The sequence below is a fragment of the Diorhabda carinulata genome, chromosome 2 (genome assembly GCF_026250575.1).
Source record: "Diorhabda carinulata isolate Delta chromosome 2, icDioCari1.1, whole genome shotgun sequence".
In the NCBI taxonomy this organism is placed as follows: domain Eukaryota; kingdom Metazoa; phylum Arthropoda; class Insecta; order Coleoptera; family Chrysomelidae; genus Diorhabda; species Diorhabda carinulata.
The window spans coordinates 34,224,741-34,248,646 of record NC_079461.1 but is presented as its reverse complement, the minus strand read 5'-3'; the positions used below and the strand labels follow the sequence as shown (position 1 = coordinate 34,248,646).

Genomic DNA, 23,906 nt, shown 5'->3' with positions numbered 1-23,906 from the left:
TATATTTTGTTGAAATGAGAATAAAAAGCTTTTAATTTAAAATTCTTTATTAAAATAGAATCCTAATACAGGAAAAATTTTAAATAAAACATTTTACGGTTTTAATTCTTTTGTAAATGATTATATTGATAAACATATTAAATAATAATCCTTGAGGAATCTGACACCAATTAGAAAGTGAATGAACCTTACCAAAGTTATTCCCAATTATTGAATTAAAAGTTTTGTTCTGACAACATACCTATTTTTTTTTAATTATTTCACCTAAAGAAATAATATGCAAAACATTTTTAGTTGCCAAAAATCTATAATTATAAATATCATTGCACTGAATAGAACCAGTACTACATTCAACCGGAAATAAAAAACTTGACCATGAATTATTTTAATATTAAAGTTTATCCATAAGAATCTTCAACTAATTGTTTTCTCCAACCAATAACAGAAGAATTACATGTTTTTAGTCATCGTATCTCTGAAGAGTAATTTAACTGTATAGACTATAGAATTGTAAATTTATTTTTACGTTTTATTAGTTTGTTTAAAAAAAATATTTACATATTGTAATTCGAACACACTATAAATCCGAATATAGTTTAAACTTTTTAGATATTTGGATTATAGAAACCCTACTTAATAGAGTTACATCAAAGATAAGGGGTAGAATAACAACATGTTATAATGAAGATTCTCCATGATTCTCTCCTAGATATTCATTAGGAGAGAATCAATATTATTTAGCAAAATTATTCAGTTCTATTTTATTGTCAAATTGCATATGACTGTCGATTATTTGGAATAATTCTGTAGGTTGAGGTATACGACCGGTTTCTAACTTTGACCAAACCGGTATATCATTCAGAGATATCTCGAATGCTCCAGATTGGATGAGTTGACCTTCGAGAATATTGGAGAGAAAGAACAACATCATACAGGCATATAGTTTATTTTCAACACACCATATCCACCATGACGGTCTTGCTTGATTGAAGTATTCAAAAATGTTGATATTTGAAAGTATACATAGGATTATGGCCATTTTGATCCAACCCTTGAAAACAAAATGAATATTTATTGTTGTGTAAAAAATCGAGCTTATATCAACTTTTAAAACTTTATTAAAATTGAAATATGAATATAAAATAAAGGTTCCAGATGATGAAAAAAATTTTCTTGTTAATTTGAAACTTTGATATAGTATCTAAGAACCAAGAGATTGAAGTAAATGTATGCATAAAGCAAATGAGAACGAAGAGAATGTATTGAGAAAAAATAAAAAATCTATTTCAATCCAAATCAATAACTGAAACAAACCCTTCATAAGAACTGAGTCCTTTTGTGGCATCAGCTATAAAACAATAAAAAAAATCACTGGAAAAGAAGGTAGATAGGAGTAAAACCAGTTATTGAGAACCATCTACAAGGGTTGAGACAGGCAAAACAATTCCTGTAAAGCTATGACCAGAGAAGATCTACTGAATGTGGCAAGAACAACCTATGAATACTAACAGGTGTCTTGTCAGGGTACTGCTCAATGGACACCTTAGGACGCTAGAGAACATTTGCATATTTATAGAAAAAAAAATTAAATTTAAACCAGAAATAAAAAATTTTAATAAATGAAAAAGACTGAGGATTTTTACTTTTGCTTGAATGGAAAATTTAAATGGAATTCTAACATCAAATACATGAAAAAACAATAAAAGAGAGAAGAGTAATTGGGATGAGAAAAGTACAAGAAAAAATAAATAAATGCCAATTACCTGATCAAATCAAACAACTCCTTCAGATATCATTACACCAGGCTTAAAATTATAAAATATGGAAGGAAATAATAAAAAAGGGAATAAAGATATTCCATAGGAAATATGATCCTCTGAACGCAGGAAATTAACAAATAAAGAGAATTGCACAAATTTTTGCTCAATTTTTCGACTCTCTCTATGCTGACGTTATAGCATAGTGCAAATTAAATTAAATACAGAAGCCATTTAGTTGATGCATCATTATCCTAATGCTTATGTAAATATTGATTATTCATTATATCTTATCTATATTTAATACTACACAATTGAAATATTTATTGAAACAGAAGACAAAAAAATAAAATAACTTAGCTATACAATTATATATGAAACTGTGATAAATATTTTTTTACTTACTATTGCTCTTGCTATAAACATATTTAAACCTGGTGGATCATAATTGGCACCATCCACGAGAATCTCTGGATACTTTTGATTAATAATGTTGGAATACTGATCAAACATGTTCTTATAACCACATGAATAACTAGAATTACAATTCGTTGATTTATTTATATAAAACTGATTTTATTCCAAAAACTATTCCAATAAATATCATTTGAAACAAATGAACTTACCAGTAAAGAAATTTGATTGTAGGTGTACCGACATTTTGACTAAGTTTTGTTACTGGTACATCATCAGCAATACTCTGATCAGATATACTAACACAAAAGATTAATAATGTGATTAAAATAAATAAATAATGCCTATTGACTGGTCTTGACATTTTAGAGCATTAACAGAAATTATCACTATTACGTTTATTTGTAGTATCACTTGTTCACTATCATGAAAAATGTGATTAAATAATTTTAAAAAATATACGTTTCTTTAATTAGAAATGCTGATGAAAAAATAGAGCTATAGTATTAACACATAATCAGAAAACATGTTATTCAATTAATCCCTTTAAATATAAAGTGTATTAACAGAATATTCTAGTTTTTTCAACTATCACGAGAGAGCATTGACATTTGAAATCTGACATGTTTTAGTATGAGACAACAAGTGGACTGATTTAAAAAATCGTAAGGATAATTTAGATAAGTATATCATATTTCATTCAAATAATTAGACTTATTGCAAAGTAATTTCCAAGGAAATATATGAATATAATAAAACAAAACACTTAAACGAGTTATATTAATATAACCGTATAAGTACATGAAATGAGTATACAAAAAAGAAGAAATTAAATTTATAATTTGTCAATATCTTTTCATTTGTCAATTGTTCTTTGCAATAAGGTTCCTTTCGAATCCAGCACTGTCTATATTGAAGTATAATTTCATAAATTGCCAAAATGGCAAGTCGTCCTGCTGCAACTAATAATGCCAATAGCACTACGCCTAGACGTGTAGAAGAGCCCACAATTTCGTACGTTCAAGCCGATGGATTAGTAAGAACTTGAATTTTATACAATACGAGTTGTACTTAACTTTTTTTTCCAGGCTGTAATGAAAATTGTTAAACATTGCCATGAAGAATCCACAACAAATATGGATATTGCACAAGGGGCGTTGTTGGGTTTAGTGGTAGATAGCCGTCTTGAAATAACAAATTGTTTTCCATTTCCTAAACAAACAGATGAGAATATGGATGAAGATGAATACCAATTAGCTATGATGCGTAGACTAAGGAGAGTTAATGTGGATCACTTTCATGTGGGATGGTATCAAAGTGCTGATGTTGGTAAATATTTTACTTTAAAAATTTTTATATTTCATTATTTTTGTTATTTTTTTATTAGGCAATTTTTTGAGTTTGCCTTTACTGGAATCACAATTCCACTATCAAACCTCCATTGAGGAATCTGTTGTCGTAATTTACGATACACAAAAGTCATCAAGGGGATTTTTGACTCTTAAAGCTTATCGTCTGACACCACAAGCTATAGAAATGTATAAAGAAGGAGAATCTACACCTGAAGTTCTTTTGAAATTGAAAGTTGGCTATGAAAATTTGTTTGTGGAAGTACCTTTTCTAATTAAAAATTCCCCATTATCTAATATAATGATGTCAGAATTAGCTGAATTAGTACCGGAAGAAGAAGGTTCAAAGTTTTTGGATCTTGGAACGGCTTCTGTACTTGAAGGACAACTCAGGTGTCTTATGGATAGAATAGACGAATTGAATCAAGAAGCTATCAAATTTAACAGGTAAAAACATTAAATTATTGAAAAATATTTTGTACTAGAAATTGTTATTTACTTGCAGGTATCAGCAGGTTGTAAGTAGACAGCAACAAGACAAACACCGCTATATACAAAAAAGAGCTCAAGAAAATGCTGCAAGAATTGCCAAAGATGAACCACCACTGCCTGAAGAGGATATCAATAAACTATTTAGACCACCTCCGGTTCCACCAAGATTAAACCCAATGATTATTGCTGGACAAGTGAATACTTACAGTCAAGCTATTTCTCAGTTTTGTTCGCAATCATTGGCCAAACTTTACATTACACAAGCATTACAAAATGCTAAAGAAGCTAACAGTAATTTGTAAGATAAAAGAATGTTTTTGTAAACAAATGAGGACATTAAAAATTCATATAAAACTTTATTTCTTATTTGATTTCCAATGCCAATCTAAACATATTTCTCTAATAATATGGTTATATATTTGCACTTTGGCTTGAACCTTTTTATGTCATAAAGCAAGATGTAAGTCTTTGAACCACACCTATATCACAAATGTGGTCTGCAGTTTCATCCTCCTCCATGCACCAGTGACACTCCAGATCGTCTGTGATGTCCATGGTGCGAAGATGACTGTATAAACTTGAAAGTCCAGTCACTAGTCAGATTTCGCTCCTATTTAATTGGTGCAATTGTTTGGTAAGACAGGCACAAGGTCCATCTATGTTTACCTTCACTTGTCTCTGCCGAGCCCGCCTTGCTAGCAGGCCGTTGAGTGAAGCGATAGCTACACCAATAATGGGTTTTTAGCCCATTGGTGAGTCTGCTCCCAAACGAGCTGGCAGCCATCGCTCACCAGATTTTACAGGACTTTCTTCCACTCCAGCACCAGCCTTGAGAACGCCATTTCGGAAGTTATAGCAGCTCTGCTATCTGAGTAAATTGAGATTACTTTGTTCCTGTGGCATCAATTGAGTATCGCCTCCTGGAGCAGTCTTTGTACAAGTGGCTCCATTGTTCAGTAAAGCATACTTGGGTCACCATTCCACTGCTCCCTCTCAGTGATGTGTGCCTCCAAACCCTTATTATCGTAGGCGCCATTTAATCAATGTCCATCAAAATGATTGGACATTCCATGGCCTGCGTCCAGATTTATTTAGTCTCAAGTTCCTGACCTCTTAACAGATTTTAACTGGTCCTCCTGGTTGGAAGGTTGAAGGTCGAGTCAATCTAGTCCATTAAGCACTAAACTACCACAGTAGCCATGACTTTCTTTCTGCGCGCCACTGATGTTGTGGTGTTTGAACCAGGTCTTGTCAAGAGCACCGGCCAGAGCATAGCCATCAGTAGAAACCAATGCTTTTGGGAGTAGTTGGTTCTTTGGTACCTGTTTGCTCAGATCCCTGGGTGGAGGAGGATGTCAGGGTCCCTGCTCTTATAAAGCCTTTGAAACCTAGTCAGATTTCCTGTAGGCTTTGTTTGCGACACCTGATTAGGGCTCAAATACAATTTATTCCACGGCATAATTGCTTCCACTTTGGCCTATGAAAATGAGCTGTTAATTGGACTGGATCTTTAAGGGGGATAAATCATATTAGTAGTAAATGAAAAACTATATAAGATGTAAATTTATTAATAAAAAACATTTTGTGGAAAATAAAAGGGCTGCTTCTGCTAACATTAATTTGAGAAAAACTTCCAAATTAAAACTGAATTATGTCACAGATTTCTCTCAGCTATTATTAGCCGTTCCTTCAATAGAATTAATGAAAATCCATACTTGGGAAATGATAACGTGATATCACATTTTCCTGTAACTCCCAACATCCCTTGAATTATTCAATTAGTACCTGGGATATTGTTTATGTTCATTTAACTATTGGACTCCCAAGTATAAAATAAATTTTTTTTTAAGAAACTACTTATAATAGTTGACAAAAATCTACAACCTAATCCAAATTCCTTGTATTTTTCTCTAAAAAAACATGATAAAAAAATATCATTTTATATAATACATCAGTACAAATAAAAATAAGTTTATAAACAAGTTCATTATTACAAATATTGTAGTTTTAATCTACTTTTTTAGATTTTGAATCCTTGTTATAGCCACCAAAATTGCCTTTACGTTTCCTGTTATTTCTTCCACCCATTTTCTGTTTCTTCCTGAATTCAAGGATGGCATCTGAACTCTTTTTAAGGTATTCCTCTTCTTCTTCACCTTCCAAAACTTTCAATTTCAATTTACACTCGCTTACTTCAAGTGTTGCGTCAGTTACTTTATTAAAGAATTCCACAGCATTATTTTCAGCCGGAAAACGCAAATAACCTTCTAAATCACCTTTGCTAAAATCTACAAATTGTACTTCAGTATCACCAATTTCTTTAACTTTATCTTTCAGTTCTTCCCTAGTTAAAGTTTGGCCCTGCTCGATTCCAGAGAAATGCAAAACAGCTCCTTTAGGAAATTCTAATTTTTTCTCTGACTTTTCATCTGATTTAGATTTATTCTCCTTTTTGTTTTTCTTCCTTTCTTCAATTTCTTTCTTTTTGTCGTTAAAATAATCTTTCTGGAATTTTTTTATCAATTCAGTTTCTCCATATTTAATACTTTCGAGATCAATGAATTTTTTACAGGATTCAACATCTTTGAAAATCACAAAACAGGAGCCTTTAAATTTATGATCTTTAGTACAACGTTTATTACAGGAGGCAATTGGACCATATAGTTCAAAGAAAGAGACAATTTTATCAAAGTCTTCATCTAATGGAAATCCTTTGACATAGGCTAAAAATTAAATTGAAAAACCCATATTATACCAATATAAATTATTTTCTTAATAAATAGTCTTGATTTCGGTCTTTATCAGTTGTTACCTGTTTTCTGTAACTTAAGTCTATCAAAAAGACCAAAAATCGAGACGGTTTCAATATAATATAACATAAAGAGTTGTAAAAAATTAAAGAACTTATACTTTTTTCAACTACTTGGAGAATTAAATAAATTACCTGTCTTATTCATGAGTTCCTTGCGACGTTCATCATTCAATTCTGGTAAAGGTTTTTCTGGATTACGTCTAATTTTCTTGTGATCTTCGCTCACTACCGCAATTTTATCTTCAGATTTTTCAATGGCTTTCGCTATTACTTCTTTGTCCGTAGATAAAGCGGCAAGCCGTTTAAACGTTAATAAAGTCTCCAGAGGCACCCATCCCTCGTCTTCTTTAATTTTTTCTTGCAAAAATTTATCTCGCGGTAAATTTATGTCCCCAAAATAGTATTCTATTTGCTTAATAATTTTCGCTTCTAAATCGTTTGCCATGTTAAAGTTTGTAATACTACAGACAGTTAAGAAATGATTTAAACTGGCTATAAATATACACGTGCGGTAAACGATATTAGCATAATAGGTTAACTTTGACATATGACATAAACGTTTTCAAATTCCTAAAGAGTACGTTCAGTAAATGAAATTTGGTAATGATATCTGATGTAACTACATCAGAAGCAGTTTGTAATCATATAAATAAATTACAGTATAATAAATGCATGCATAATAAGCACGAAATAGAATTAAAATATTAACAAATAAATAATTTTACAATTTGTAAGACCCTCATTTTTGAGTGGCTCGTGTAGAGGACGTCCCGCTCTAAGGAAATTGTTGCTTGTATGACCAATTGCAATCGACATTAACGGAATTGTTAACGTCATGAACAACGAATGTTGGCGTCACTGATCTTTTTGACGACCACTTTCTTTTTAGGTGCTCTCTTTTGACAAGAAGGTACCATCTGTGATATTAGAAAGCAAAATCTGAATAATCCAAGAAAATGAGGATTTATAAAGATATTTTTACCGGTAAATATTATTCTTAATATTGTATTTAACTATTTTATATACATATTTTTGATGTTTTGCAATTTGTTTATATATATTTTCAAAGTTAAACTTTCCATTTACCATCTTTATTATTTTTTAGGAGACGAAATGTTCTCAGATACCTACAAAATGAAATTAGTAGACGAAGTTCTATACGAGGTATATGGAAAATTAATTCAACGTAAACACGGAGACGTCCAAATCGATGGAGCCAATCCATCAGCTGAAGAAGCCGATGAAGGTACAGACGAAGCTGTTGAATCTGGAGTAGATATTGTACTCAATCACAGGTTGTGCGAAACATATGCTTTCGGCGACAAAAAGTCTTACACAGCATATCTTAAAGACTATATGAAAAAGTAAGTACATCAAATTTATTTAGTCATTTTGCTTTTCTGTTTTGTTACATATTAGCTATTTCATAATTTCCAATAAATATTCCAAAACTAATTACCGTTTAAGTTTGATTAGCAGCTTGAAGTGTTTTTTTAGATATAACGAAGTTAAAAATATTTTTTTATCATATACCTTGTTTATAAATATTCACATGATAACCTAAAATATAGTATGTCAAATTTCAATATATAGCATGAACTAATACTGAATAATATGTTTAAGTGTGTTATTCAGAGCAAATCATGCCAAATAAATAAAATCTGAATTATTTGTTTGTATGTCCAGTGTTTGATGTACTACTTCAGATTCTAACATAGGAAATAAAAGCAATTTAAATGATTTCAACAGAAATAATAGAAACATAAGTAAAAATAGTGCAGAGGTGAAGAATTGACGTGTTTATCATTATTTTTCTCCATATCTGGTCAAGGGTTAATAAATCCCCGATTTTTTATTGATAATAAATATCAACTTGAGATTTTTTTACAATTCCTGATGCTTTTTGTTATACACAGTGTCTAATTAAGTCTGAATCATCTAAGAATATTTTTTATTCTTAATTATTTTTCATAAAGTATTCCAAAATAATTATGTAAATTTGCCTAAAAAATTCAAATTATGCCAATTTGGTTTAATATTACACTTAGTAGAAGTTTTTACTTAAAATTTAGACAATGATGTCAAAAACATCAGATGCTTATTAATAATCATCGCTATTATAAAAGAAATGACCAGAACTAATCTTTGGTGTGAAAATAATTTCTTCCTATTAAAAGATAACAGAGATATTGCCTTTATATCCACATATATATAGTGACCAGACAAAAACTAACTTTAATGTGGTAGACCCTATTTAGTTCATGTTAATTACAGCTTTATTTGTTTTTATGATCACTCTAAACAATTTTGAGTTTTTTTTGAATGATTATATAAATTTTCAGATGACCTACAGATTTTATCAAGTTGATTTTACCATTTCTTCTAGATATGCATATTTTGGAAATGAATTTTCATATGATGACCCAACAATTTTTAATCATTAGATTCTAACATAGGAAAGAAAAGATTTTAACATAAATAACAGGAATAGAGGTGTAGACTTTATTATTCTCTTAAATTCTCTCTTTGAGTAAATAACTATTCAGATAAGGTTTTTTTTATTTGAAAATAATTTTTAGTTTAGTAGACATAAAGTGAGCTGACTATTTTGTATTTGCAGTCAACTTCCTGGTGTATTAGCATCTTTCAGATTACTCTATTAACAAATGTTTTACAACCTTAGTCAAATTTCACAGGTGTACAGAGTTTGGTAAAACTTTTGCTTGCATAACCAACTTTAATTAGAAGTAATGAAATGTTGAATACACAAAATCAGACTATAATTAGATTAGATCATATTTACTCAATAGTTGTTTGCTGCAGATATTCATTATACATCATAATAGTACAAATCTAAGGGTCTAATTTTGATTTTATGACTATAAATATGAATTTTGATAAAGGTAATTTTGTATTCATGCTCATTTGCAAATATTTGAGAGCACACAATCTAAAACTCTTAATTTATTGAAAAGCAATCTTCCATATATAATTTTCGTCCAATATAAATATTAATCTCTTTCAGATTAGTATCCAAGTTGGAAGAAAAAGCACCAGATCAAGTAGATGTATTCAAAACTAATATGAATAAAGTAATGAAAGACATCTTAGGAAGGTTTAAAGAACTTCAATTTTTCACTGGAGAATCTATGGAGATTGATGGTATGGTAGGTTTAATGGAATATAGAGAAATCGATGGAAACTCTGTGCCTGTAATGATGTTCTTCAAACATGGCTTGGAAGAAGAGAAATTTTAGAGTCATTTTAAATTATTGCTATATTGTTTATTTAATTTATACTCAAATTTTTTAAACCTAATTGGATTGTAACAGCCGATAATTTCCTGCAGATGATACTTTTTATTCCAAATTTATGTCACCAGGATGTTAATACTTCAATCAAATAAACTGATTTTGCTACATTATTGATGATTCTTATTGTTTTATTGATTAAATACACCATATTTAACAACTTATTAAAATATTTGTGCTGATTCTAATGAGTTTGTTCCAGTTTGTTTTTCTATGGGCATTGATGGGGACAGATACATCTTTTGCTGATTTCATCTCTCACGAAACCTTTTTTGCATCTAAATTGTTCTATGCACTGAGCAGTACATATGAGATCGCAAGGTTGAGGATTTTTATTAGCACAGGTCGCATCAGGACAACAAGGTTTGCATCCAAGATATTCGTTTGGGGGTGCATCTGAAAACAAAACCAGTACATGTATAATTATTTACACAAAATTCGCGGTGCTTCATACACTTGACAGAAGCCTTGAATAAAGTCTGAAATGGTATTAAATATAATACAGAAGAAAGATGGGAAAGACTTTTTGAAACCATAAATGTAGAGGGAAAGGAGGATGGATTTTGGACTGTTGGTTATAGATGCCACAAATTTTAAAATAGGGATGAAAATAAGAGTTGAAATATTTGCAACACCAGAAGAGTAAATAGCAGAAATATTACAAGAGTAAGACTGGTTGAAGTATAATATAGAAAAAAAGTGCAAAGTCAAAAAGTATAAATACATTTACTATGACTACGCCAATACTTGTAATTGCATCTCTTTTGGGGTGGATATGTACTAGTGACCTAGGGAAAGTTCAAAGGACCAGAAAGTATATAAGAAAATCCAAATCAGTAATTTTCATATTTAACTTAAGAAGGAAAATATTGATAAACTTGAAGAAAACTACACATAAAAGATAAATTTTATGTTCTTTAAAATCGCCTTTGAGTTTTTTGTGTAATTAGCAATGGTTCACCAATAGGGGTTGTTAAAGTGCAGTTTTTGAAAAAAATTTTCTTCTATTGTTGAACCAGTGCGAGTTATACAAAAAAACTAAAGCAATTTCCAAGAACATAAAATTTCCCACTAAGTCCATCAAACTGATATGCATTATAATAAAAAGTGAGTATTAGAAATTTGAAAAAAAAATATTTTTTAAATAAATTTAAAACTTTATACGTATTTAAATTGTAAGTACTAAACTTTTTTTTCAGAAATGAATCGCGTTAATATAGAGGGATTAGAATGAACGACAAAGTCTGGAGAATTCGAAATAATAAAGAAATCGATGAAATAATATGCAATAAAACATCATCCAGAGGTAGGCCACATTCAAAAAGAATCATAAATGCCAGAATATACAAAAGTAGACTCAGTATTAGATCAAATTCACAAAGATTTATGAAGAATGAATGTGAGAGATGTTGAAAAACAGACCAGTTTAAAGATGCCAAGGCGAGCTGTAGTGCCAATCGTATATCTTTTTCTTGTTAGCACCAGAAATTTTTGAGAAGCAGTTTTTGTTATAGTGCTAATCGTATCACATGCCAACGACCTTGACCTGGTTTTAATACACTAAAAATCGACAATATCATCACTTGTATTTGTTAGAAGCTGCAGTACACTTTGGGGTAACTTTAAACAGCTAGAAAGTGTATTTGGACAAAATTATTTTAACACATTGAGTGCCAGAGTGATCCATAAACTCTCTATGTACCTCAAAACAAAGTTTAACTGAAGATCAAACTAATTGGTTAGAGCAGCTGTGAATAAAATACAAATAGTCATGATGATCGCAACCTTCGTCCAAAGATGGCACTTTACGAAGAAAATTCTATACATTTCCAAACAAAAAAATTTATGTCTTACATTTATTAAAAAGAATGCAGTTAAGAAGATTGAAAGAAAAGTACTTACCTTGTGTTGATCCAAATACAGTGGTAAAATATATAATAACAAAAGAAATAATGATGATTTTCATTTTTATTATGATTTATTTCAAATGAATCCAGTATAAAGGATTGAATGTTCAAGAACAACGTTCAAGGTGCTTTATATATTCAGTATGAAAAGGTAATTCACATTAACCTACCTTTTTGTTGTGACGATTGCTTTATAAACAAATATACAATTAACATAATAATGTATAGTGCAGTGAAAATTTTACTTATTCTATGTAATTTATCGTAATACACGTATCTCCATAAGTCTTGGCCCTAAACTTTTACGTTTGCTTATATATAGAGCCCATTTTTAATGGTGTATCTCTCTCTTGCCTTTCTTTTCTGTTGTCCATTATCAGAAGAGGCTTTAGGGTAGTCCTGTAAATCTTCTTGAGATAGATAAAATGTGGGATCTACTTGTTGCTTGCTTGAATCTGGATGAAAATACAAAACATCTTTTAGAATAGAAGTAGTCAAGTCTTACTATTCAGATGGAGGAAGCCGCCATAGCAATCATTGGTGACACACTCTGTCAAAAGCCTGTCCAATATTCATGAAAATAGCAGAGCAGTATTCTTTGTTTATTTCCTGTGTGAGTTTGAGGACATGCTTGTGTTGGAATCCAAATTGATGGCTGGGGATCCATTCCCGTGGACGTAGGTCTTCGGTTATTTTATGTAGGAGTAGTTTTTCAAGAAGTTTGGATATTGCAGACTTATTGGACGGTGAGATGAACGTTGCTTGGTTTCCTGTTTTACCATAATTTGTATAACTTTAAATAATTTTGGCCGGGATTGCATTTTAAATGTATACAACTACCAATTTTTTTGGTAATGGGGCGTCTTGTGTTCATTAGATTTGATAAGGTTTGTTCTATTTCTATCTATTTTGTGACTTAATGACTGGAAGACTGTAGTGAGGTGATCTAATCTTAAACTGTTGAAAATATTCCAAAAGTATTAGAATAATCTAGAAAATGTTTGGAATACATAAGGCTTCAATAATTTATTCAAACTATAAATGTTTTTGGAATTATAGCTTATCATTTAAACATAGTTAGAAAATGTTTAAGATAACATGGTATAGAAAAATGTCAGTTAAGTAACGTCATTGTGTATTAAAATTCAGAGGCTACCTTGAATTCTTCATTTTGTTTTCAATATTTATTTTCGTTTAAAAGATGTATAGATTAATATTATTTTTATTTGTGGTTAAAGTTATGGGACAATATGGTAAGTATTTTATTTACAATGAACTAATAAAGGAATTTATTTTGAATTCCACCCGGGTTCAATTTATTCAAAAACTGCACTATTATAAACTACTTCCAATTCATCTAATACTTTTTCAGCATAAATTATTATATACTACACAAATATAAATTAACATAGTTTTTCATTTTTATATGTTATTGTGGGAGATAAGCAAGTTGAAAAAATTATAAAAAGGGAACCAAGTCGAAAACAATAAAAAGGCATGTAATTATAGACTGGACTGATTCCTATCTATAGTATATAGAGAAAAGATGGTATGAACCAAACACTTGTTTTCAGAAAATGTTCCATTCAATGAACATGAAGGATGTACTCCTTGTTGCCCAGATTCTACTTGCCAAAACAAGCAAACCAAACAATGTGATTATGAGGATTGTCCTATAGAATGTATTCCAGTATATAGATGTGATGAGGGATTTTTGAGAGATGAAATAAGTCAAATGTGTGTTCTTCCTAGAGACTGTCCTAACTATAATGTGAAGACATTAACAGAAGGAGATATTTGAAATTATGACTTTTTAAGTACAATATATGTGTATTAAAGTTCGAATTTTAGGTAAAGTGAGGAATAGTGAAAATTTTTTCTACATTTAAACATACCCATAGTGTAAAGTGAAGTTCCAACAACCATTTAAAATTTAAACATAATGACCAGTTTGTAATTTTTAAACGTTTAGATGGTACATAAGAATCAGTGATACATATGTAAATAAAACAAAACTAGAAATCTAAATTCTGAAACAGCATAAAAAATCCACATAATACCACAATCACTTGATCACATCAAATCTCATATAAAACAATCAACAAATGCTCTCTGCACTATGTCGTTCTTTGTATCCGATCGAATTAATTCTATACTCATGAGCTGGCCTGCACTGGTCCATTTCAATACAGTTCCACCGCAGCAACCAAGAGCAAACCTAATAAACTGCTACTATTAAAATAAAGTTTTAGGTTAGAATAGAATTATTTGCGTTTAATTGACAGCACAAGCACAGAACTAGGAACTATTTTGTCAAAATACGCTAATATATCGGTGTTTCCGTATCAGAGGCTCATGTTACAAATTTGTGAGCGGAGGGATACAAGAGAATCTAAAAAATTCCATATCGTGAAGCATAGTGTGGATACTATTCGTATATTCTTCGCGGCTCCTTCGCCAAAAATTGTTTTTTTTGTCCCGCGATAAAGGGCACGCAGGCGCGAACACGACAATACTTTACGGATTGCTCAGTCGTTCAGTAGAATTTGCCATGGGTGGTCGTGTTTTCGATACCACGATTTTGCATACAAAATGAGTACCGTGTGGAATAACTAATTAAAACTCTCACTTATTGCATGTTTTCGTGCTTGAAACAGTGCGATGCTTGGATGCGGATAAGTACTGTAATAGAAATACCAATAAATGAATTGAGAAAGAAAAAAGATTCGCTCGTTTCAAGTTATAGGAGCTACAAAGGAAAAATTAAGAAGTCTATAAACTTTAGAAAACTTCAAGACGTACAAATAAACAGTTGCCTACCTTTATCATAATATAAATGAAAATCAAAATTAATTTAGTTCTGTAGCAGCTGTAAACACATTGGAGAAGGTTATAGTATAACATTTTAGCGCTAGATTTATCAACCATTCAAATAGAACTTTTAACTGACTAGTCTCACTGTTACCCACGCTCCCTTTATTGTAAATTCCTCCCGTAAATATTTGAAACAATTTACGGTTATTTATCAAGGTTAAACTCATATTTTGAAAATAAAAAGCCATAAGGGTATTAAGGAACAAAACAAAAAGTTAACCATTGTTATAATCTTTAATTTCTTACACATTTTAGGAAATTTTTACATTACAATTACCAAAATAAAATAAACTTTACTCTCATTTCTTCTATAATATTTTGTTTAACAGCTAAAAACACGTAAATACATGGATTTAAGAATAAAATGAAGATAAGCAGGGTTATAAAATTAAAATAGATTTTTATCAATATATATATTTAATCATTTAGTTCTAGTATCACTACTAAATTTTTTAGGAATTTATTTTATATTTTTCTCACTATCAACAAACAATTCCGAAAAAAATTGAGTACAAATTAGTGGAATGTGAAAAGAAAGTTACAAACTTGGTAAAACTGGTCTTCGGATTGGACAACAATGATTTCTTCTCGAATCACAATGTATACTGTGTGTTTCAATAAGTTTTGATTATAAATTAAATGATTATAAGTGTTAAGAATAATTTTCAACTGATTATTTAATCAATTAGATACTAGAGATTGATTTCCATAGTCTAAACACACCAGTAATTAATGTGATGATATTTTGAGAAGGAATAAAAAGAAAAATACTAATTTAGTAGCATTGAATGAATAGTTTTCTATATTTCAATTACAGGCACATGAAATCTATTTTTTTATTGTCCAAGAAAAAATCAATTTCCTACATTAACAATACATTAATTGTAAGAATTATCAAGCTTTTTTTAATTTGATGGAAAATGTTTTCAATTTTAGTATACTATTTATATTTCTAATGTTAAAAAAACCATTTGTTAACAGCGCTTTTGTATAAAGCTTCAAGTTCAACAGTTCAAAAGATATAAATAAAACTTGTTTGTTGGAGTTGGTCCTGATATAGAAGTTGCTCCTCTGCAAGGCTGGGGTTTTGGTTTTTGTTTATGATTGTACTGATTCAGACCGAAAGAAGAGAAAAGCTCCATCGTAAAAAAACTTTTTTTGTGAAGGTCTATTTGAAAAATATTAGAAAAAGAGGGGACCATGTCATCTTTGGTAACTTTTGTAAAAAATATAAAGTTACAATGATATCATAAAGAAATTTTATAGAAATATGGAGTGAAAGTTTTTGAATTGTGAATTATAGTATATAAAAGATGAAAAAATTATTGAACTTGTTCATATTATATCGATGTAGAGGGGCAATCAATGTTCTTATTTTAACAGATTTAGTGAATTCGAAAAAAATTCCATCAAATCTTCTCCTGAGACACTCCACAGTTTTAAAATCTCATATTAACAAATTTATAATTCTCTTCGGTTATTGTAAATGATTATAATTATCCATATAGACTTTTTAAACATTTTTTTATCAATATTTTCAAAAAATTACAATATTTAATGAGACCTATATCAATATTATTTAAATTTGTCACGTATTACAGTTTTTTATCATTTATTTAAATATTTAACATTTAATTATTATTAACACATTGGTTTATAAGTAACATGTGGAATAAAAAATGTATTATTCACCTTAGAATGATTCTACAGATTGAAAGCGAATATTTTTAATGTATATAGTCAATAATCAGTGGAAATTTGAAATTAACACTAATTAAATATTTGTCAACTGAAAATGGTATTATGTTCACCGGTTCGAAAGATATTAGGAGAAGACCATGTAACTTTTGATAAAAAAAATTAATTACTTAAAAACACTGGATATCACGAAGAAATTTTATTGAAATATGAAGTGAAAATTTGTGAGCTTCAACAGGACAGTGCTAAAGGCGATTGTGCATTTAGTTATCTGTTTATCATCCTTCGGGTAGTAGTATCAGACTCTATCATTATGATTTATATAATTAATTAGCTTTTTCAAAACTAAATTGCTTTGAATAATGAAAATATAGAGGTGTTTCCATTCGACATATAGCGTACCAAAACTATTCACATTATCACAGGTTGTATCCTCTTCAGAAACTGAAGGAGGTAAACAGTTTACCTTCAGTTTCTGAAGAGGATAACTTTGTTATCGAAACGCGCGCCAGACAGTATAATTGTGGGTGATGGTGTAGTAGTAGTATAAATAGTGTGTTCAGTATGAGTATCAACAACGGTTCCAGAAATTACAGGAGATTAAGGTGATTAAATAGCCTAACAAAAATAAATTGTCGTTGATCAATCTGTAGATTGCAAAAAAATTTTAGTGAAATGGAGTTGAATAAGAAAAGTTAAATTCAAAGTACATTCAGACATATATACATAACATCTAATCACATTTATAATAGTTTTGTTCCAATACAACCTTTTGATCTAATATTTTTATACACCAGAACGTACTGTTGGTTTTAATCGCGTAGATTAATCTCAATATAAAAGAATTGAGGTTATGTTTGCAATGCACCGTTGACAAAACGTCGCTTGAAACTTTTTTAAAAGAAGCCCTCCGAATAGTTCGTTTAAATGAAATATTGTAGATAAACTAGTATTTTGACAAGTTTATTTGTCTAATATCATTTGTCTTAACTGAAATAACGCGCTGATTGCATTTACCAATCGGTCTACTGCACTAAAAGTCCTTAGAAAAGATGTTTCTATCGCATTAAATAGTTTTTCTGCGTTTGATGTTCTTTCTGTTGTAGCATCCAAAATATATATAATTTACATTACACATGATAGGAAACTTATTATTTAAAATTTAAACAATTAAGTTAAAATCAATGAAAGTTTGTCAATAATCACCGTTATTATAAAAGAAATGACCAGATTTAGTAAGTGTGCAAAAAGTTTTCTATCTAATCTTTGGTGTGAATATAATTTCTTCGTACTATTTATTAATAACATTAAAATATCACGATTATGAGGTTTCAAACTCGACCTTTAGATGCCTTGATTCAAAATTGGTAAAAATTATGTATTATATTAACGATACTGCCATTTTGTCCACATATACAGAGTGAATTTTATATGGTGGACCTGACATATCGATAACACTTCCTTAACCTAACGTTTAAAACATTAAATATTTCCATTAATCGAAGTGGGAGATTTTATTCTAATTACAGTTTTTATGGTCACTCTGTAAACAATTTTTTGACTGATTATTAGATAACCTACAAATTTTATCAAGTTGATTATACCATTTCTTCTAGATATTACTTATTTTGGAAATTTACTGACGTATAATATCCAAAAAAGTTACAATTTGTTAGTTTAAAGCAGGTAACAGTTGGTGAAGGATATAAAAGAGCTAAAAATTTCAAATTGGAGAATCAAAAGCAAAGAAGAAGTAGAGGAAGTAAATAGATCAAGTCATGGCCTTTCTACGATTGTATTGTTAACAATTTTACATACATAAGATGAAGAAAGGAAGAATAAAACTGAAAATTGGAGAAGCAAAAGCAAAAAAGAAATTATTCAAGCCATTTCTACATTACTAATTATACACATACACTTTTATCCTATTTGTAATGATAATCTAATAAAATGTTGTACATTTTGATTGGTTTACAAACCTCATTGAGATTCAAAAAAGTTTATATTTAATTATATTGCAGACATTGACGATAAGCTAAATTTTAGTAAGAAAAGTGAATAAAGCAAACTTATTATACTATTTATATCTGTTAGCAGATCTAAAAAAAGGCGCTGAAGATTATTTTTGGGACACAATGCAAACCTTCTCATAAATTCTGGAGAGAATAAAAAGTTTGATCATTATAAATATGAAAATATGCCTATTAATAGTTCAATTACAAATTGGATGTATTTAAAAACAATTAATGTGGGATTCGTATATTTATAACAATAATAAATAAAAATTTGTATAATATACGATTCTTTTTGAAACAAAAAAATAATAAAACTTGATATTAAACATGTAGGACATCTTTACTGTACACTAAACACTAATTAAAGCTCTATTTGATGATTCTTTTTATTTTGAATTTTTACCATTTTTTTACATATCTACAAAGGTCGAATAATTTTGAAAATTTTTTCTAAAATACGGGTGATAGGTTAAGGGTTAAACTCTGAATGGTCTTATTTCTAATTGCCGATCTATTCGCTCTTGCCGATTTTATTATTTGAAGCACCATCGTTTTGCAATCCTGGCATACCATCATCTGAGAATGTTTAAACCTGTTGAACATATAAAAACATGTTGACATTGTTTGAAATATTTTCGTTCACTAAAATTATTTGTTATACAAAGCTCTTTACAAATTTATAAATACAAATCGTTCAGTTTTAGCTTATTTTCATCCTATAAGAATGAGTTTCCAGAAATTTAGAGGTGCCTTCCAGGACTAAATCGCTCCAAATCTTAAATGTATTTGGATACAAGCAAAAACTTTTATTGGTTCCCTTACGGGGCACAGTAGCATCAGAAAACACCTAATGAGATTAAGTTTAGCAAAAACTGTGTAGATTCTGTGGAGAGGATCACGAAACTCAGGTTCTTATAATTTTAGAAGCTTCCACCATTGCCAGAACACTCAATATAGTAAAAACAGTTTTGGTTGTATGATTCTTCGTTAGTCTCCAGCTTGTTGACGGTCATAAACTTTACATTTTATTATTACAAAAATGGTTTCATAATTTTTTTGAATTCTATTGTAGAGTTGATTCGAATTCTGGAATTGAAAGGCAAGCTGTAGATATAAATGGGGGACATAAAGAAACTATAGTTGCAGGGTAATATAACCCCTAATTAAATCTATCTATCTGCTAGGATTCTAATTTATAAAATGAAATATATTTAATTCCAAAATGGTTACAAGGCTTTCTTTGGGAAACAAAGCAGCATTGGAGGTTACCTAGAATATCTTAAAACAAAGATACTATTCATTGTTTAGTTCTATAAGCTTATGAGCTGTTGAGTTCCAATTGGCATAATGAGGTCATCTCCAGTGATAGGACCTCTTCAACCATCTTTCAGGTCAGCAGTCACCGTTAGAACTGGTTGGGGTTCTAACAGTGGATGGAGTAGGATATTAAAGTGCAGTTCTAGTCTGTTGCAGTATTTTTTACTTTCATCTGCGATTACTTCTGGTATGTAGATGATTTTTAAGTCTTCGTAACGAGTGAAATATACCAAGGCGCGTTTGTTTTCATTTTTTATTGTCTTTTTTGGATAATAATTGTATTTGATTTACTGGCACATCCCCATAGCTCATATATCCAAATCGTTTCAATAATTATTTAGAAAATTAGAAGTCAAGGAATGTCATAATTTTTTTGGGTCCTATTCTTTGTATCACACAAATGTATCACATGTGTACTAATCTTCAAATTATTCAGTACATTTTATAATAATTGTAAAAATCACATGAACATAGCTTTTGTCAGTTTACTCACCTTTCGGAAGCTCGATTAATTCTTCCAACAACTGCAGCCCTCGTCCGAAATTTCCCAAGACCACCCGATTCTGTAGTTTCCATACTAGATCCAGGTCTACTTCCAGCAGGACTGACATCTCTCGAACTAGGACTAGTATCCGATAGTTTGTTCACTAAAGATTTGGCAATTGACTGATTATCATCTTCCGGTGAACACATTATACTTGGACTCAATAGTACGACAGGAACGCTGGAGAAATGTTCCATTGGAATATTCATTTTACAGCTACATTTGGTGCATACTGTGCGTTTACAAAGAGTGCATCTTTGACCCCAAGGACCGAATATACCGAAACGCGTTTTTAAACACAGAAAACATACTTTTCGTGCTTCTACATCGTGTCTTACCTAAAATAATAATAAATTAGACAAAATTTGAATAATATTAATAGAAATTAAGATCCAAATAGAAACAAACTGTCGATGGAAACAAAAATAATAATTAATTGTAATCAGTCGAATAACATACCTTGCCTTCTACTGGTAGAGCGTCTAATTCAGCCTTCGTAAGTACAGTACGAATATGGACAATTTCGGCTAATGTTAAAGAGAGTCTATCATCTAAAGATATGGTATCTTGCCAAGTTTGGGAACAGGTAAGTTCATCTTGTATTTGTCTAGCTACCTAAAAAGAATACAATGCAATTTCGATTATCCACCAATTCAGATTACCCACTGTAAATAATTTATATCTTCAAATAACAATTTCGATTTGGATGAATCTTTGAGGATACAGTGATACTAGAAATGAAAGCTGTCCATCTTTGCCGAAACAAAAAAATATAAATTTGAGTGGCCAGAAACCCTTTTGTTAAAATTATTAGAACTTAGGTTTTTATTCACGGTTAAACTGTTTGAGGGAGTTTTTTTTTTTAAAACTAACCACATCCACCATCTTTTTTAGAGGTTTGTTTCATTTTACCTTCATTATGGTTCTCTTCAGAAGATCCAATAAGGTCAAACTATCCAAAATGATGAGATAACAGAAAATGGAGAATCTATAAACAATATTATGAGAGGACTCATTATATCTCCCAAACATGCCCCATCCAGCAGATGGAGAAAGAAACCTTGAAATTAGATGATTAAACAAAGCAAAAGCTCATAGAATTTTGGGATTTGAATCATGCGAGAACATTGTTAATGTAAAAAAATGCAAGGAGTTACTACAAGGTACCAAAGACTCTTTGAGACTTAGAATCATACAATAAGCAAAATACTTATATATTTTCAACAATTAAAAAACAAAACAAACAGAGAAGGTACAAGAGAAAACTTAATGGTGGCCAACTGTATGAAACCATAAAAAAAATAGAGGGCCTAAAAAAAACTTTTGCCTTATGGGCACTTTTACACCAAGCACTTCAAATGGTTTATCTGCAGTAATAAAATCTTTAGTATTGATACAAACTCATAATATAACAATAACAAGAAGTGAGTACAAAATATACACTATAATAATATCTTACCTCTGGTTCTAGCTGAACTGATTCAGTTTCAGAACTATTGCATGATTGTCTTGAGCATGGTCGAGATTGTGGTACAGAATAACACCCATTGTTGGTATCAACGACTTCTAGAGTGTTACGTCGAGGTGGATTTCTGGCATATGCTTGTGTAGCCAAATCATAAACATCTACTAGAGAAGTGTCTGAAATTTCTGGATATTCACTTGACCACAAACCTGGTTCAGTTGCAGAATCTGGAGTATCTGCTATATCATCATCGTCATCATCTTCAAATTGTGAAAAATCAACTTTTATCAATTTCCTAACAGCTGGTTTTGGAGGTGTCATTACTTCTGCTGAAGTAGAAGCATTTGATACATCAAGTTTAAACTTGGAAGTACTAAAACAGAATTTTCTAATGACTAATTACCATCTAATTTTGAATAGTTTACATTGTAAGAACATTCAGTGATAATTAAACTAAATTGAATTTTTTACCGTGGTGTTGGCACAGGTCTGAGTTTCCTCCCCTTCCTGATTGAGTTCAATAGTTGTTCACGAGGAGTTAAAGCTCTTGGTTGAGGTACAATTTTTCTGTCTGACACCTTTTTTAAGGGTGGTCTCGATCTAATGAATTCTAAAATAATAGCATGAGCATCTTTGGTTATTCTACAAGGTACGTCTCCATTGATCATTATTTTTCTTAAATTATATTTACAACTTCGTATATCCTTCATTAAAACTTCATAAGGGGTTAATTCATATTCTATAGGAGCTTTTGTGAAATTTACTTTTTTGAGTTTAACTCCCGTCCTGAGTTCATTCATAACTTGTACCCAAAATTTAGCCCAATCTGAAAACTCCAATTGATCACTGGTACTACTAGATGGTAAACTTATACTGCCTTGAGCCACTTTTTCTAAAAATGTCGATAGTTCAATAGCTTCAGCTACGAGAGCCCTAACTACTGCTTTATAATGTGCCTCTGCCTGAGCTTTAGTTAAATATCCTAGATGACTTTCACACCTTCTAATCACTTCTTTCAAAGTTATATGATCTACAATTCTTGATGTATTTGGATCCTCATCTGAATCTCTTTCTATACCTTCATCATCAGTTTCATGATGGTTATGGTCAGTGTTATTCCAGTCATCTGCTATTAAATCACTAATAAGCTGCTCAAGATCGTAACTTATTACTTTCTCTTCACCATTTTGAATTTCTGAATCTAATGCCGCATAAATAACTACCCCTATTCCCTTAATAATATCTATTTCATTTTGTGGTAATCTCCTAGAAGTATCACTCACTATTCCTGTATTTTCATGTACCGTTCCATCGGTTTTTAAGTAAACATGTTGTACCTCAGTAATAATATATGAATTTTGTTTATGTGCCTGAAGACATTCTTCAAAGTATTTGGCGATTTGATAACACAGGGCCCAAGCATGTTCTTCTTTGATTGATGAGTTAAATGAGTTTAAAATAGTTGATAAACAAACACTACCATCTGAGTTTATTTTACATTTTGTTCTTGAATTCATTGTTTATTAAAAATATAATAGCAAAAACACTATTTTATTTTGACATTTTTTAAAGTGCTTAACCTATAATCGATCGCATAATCTGACAGTATCGCCCACAAAATAATTATCGATTCCATCCCACGGATTGGTTTACGTAGCTAATCAAAAAGCTGCAAATCTATCACGTGTCGCAAACTCTATTTCATTCATGGCAATTATTTTGTTTACATATAAATTGTTGCGCTATCGTTAGAGACTATTAATAAAGAAATATTAACAAATTACTTTGAAGATTTTGTCCAAATCAAATTTATTTTTTAATAACATAGAGAATAAAAGCTATAGAACTGAAAAGTGAGGTGCAATACAGTGAAGTTGTATTCATCTTTCTCTAGTTTACTATATTTGATATACATCTCAATCTCTAGTAGAGCGCCAGCAATGCAGCTCTG

General features: G+C 30.4%; 5 protein-coding genes and 1 long non-coding RNA gene across 7 annotated transcripts; 3 read left to right on the top strand and 3 right to left on the bottom strand.

Moving 5' to 3' along the window:
• Positions 1 to 29: 29 nt before the first annotated feature.
• LOC130890884 (thioredoxin reductase-like selenoprotein T homolog CG3887) lies at positions 30 to 2,823 on the bottom strand. Its single transcript, XM_057795286.1, has 3 exons — positions 2,384 to 2,823; positions 2,163 to 2,292; positions 30 to 1,051 (listed from the first exon to the last, which is right to left on the bottom strand). Exons 1-3 carry the CDS (start codon positions 2,533 to 2,535, stop codon positions 734 to 736), a joined length of 600 nt encoding a protein of 199 aa, XP_057651269.1. The 5' UTR covers positions 2,536 to 2,823; the 3' UTR covers positions 30 to 733.
• Positions 2,824 to 2,994: 171 nt separating this feature from the next.
• Positions 2,995 to 4,371, top strand: LOC130890883 (eukaryotic translation initiation factor 3 subunit H). Its single transcript, XM_057795285.1, has 4 exons — positions 2,995 to 3,207; positions 3,260 to 3,500; positions 3,559 to 3,967; positions 4,026 to 4,371. Exons 1-4 carry the CDS (start codon positions 3,112 to 3,114, stop codon positions 4,312 to 4,314), a joined length of 1,035 nt encoding a protein of 344 aa, XP_057651268.1. The 5' UTR covers positions 2,995 to 3,111; the 3' UTR covers positions 4,315 to 4,371.
• A 1,193-nt stretch (positions 4,372 to 5,564) lies between these two features.
• LOC130890882 (la protein homolog) lies at positions 5,565 to 7,382 on the bottom strand. Its single transcript, XM_057795284.1, has 2 exons — positions 6,957 to 7,382; positions 5,565 to 6,735 (listed from the first exon to the last, which is right to left on the bottom strand). Exons 1-2 carry the CDS (start codon positions 7,369 to 7,371, stop codon positions 6,020 to 6,022), a joined length of 1,131 nt encoding a protein of 376 aa, XP_057651267.1. The 5' UTR covers positions 7,372 to 7,382; the 3' UTR covers positions 5,565 to 6,019.
• Positions 7,383 to 7,632: 250 nt separating this feature from the next.
• LOC130890886 (translationally-controlled tumor protein homolog) lies at positions 7,633 to 10,248 on the top strand. Its single transcript, XM_057795287.1, has 3 exons — positions 7,633 to 7,808; positions 7,930 to 8,188; positions 9,850 to 10,248. Exons 1-3 carry the CDS (start codon positions 7,781 to 7,783, stop codon positions 10,079 to 10,081), a joined length of 519 nt encoding a protein of 172 aa, XP_057651270.1. The 5' UTR covers positions 7,633 to 7,780; the 3' UTR covers positions 10,082 to 10,248.
• A 2,859-nt stretch (positions 10,249 to 13,107) lies between these two features.
• Positions 13,108 to 15,578, top strand: LOC130890887 (uncharacterized). The gene is made up of 2 exons (XR_009058797.1): positions 13,108 to 13,295; positions 13,617 to 15,578. It is a non-coding gene; the product is annotated as an uncharacterized LOC130890887 (long non-coding RNA).
• On the bottom strand, positions 15,132 to 23,580 carry LOC130890881 (protein spire). Of its 2 annotated transcripts, none has more exons than XM_057795282.1 (5): positions 22,427 to 23,580; positions 21,950 to 22,343; positions 20,950 to 21,105; positions 20,440 to 20,828; positions 15,132 to 19,221 (listed from the first exon to the last, which is right to left on the bottom strand). In XM_057795282.1, the coding sequence occupies exons 1-5, from the start codon at positions 23,470 to 23,472 to the stop codon at positions 19,080 to 19,082; spliced, it is 2,127 nt and encodes a 708-aa protein (XP_057651265.1). In that variant the 5' UTR covers positions 23,473 to 23,580; the 3' UTR covers positions 15,132 to 19,079. The 2 variants fall into 2 exon arrangements, with proteins under 2 accessions (XP_057651265.1, XP_057651266.1); XM_057795283.1 differs by having other exon boundaries at positions 21,950 to 22,328.
• Positions 23,581 to 23,906: the final 326 nt, after the last annotated feature.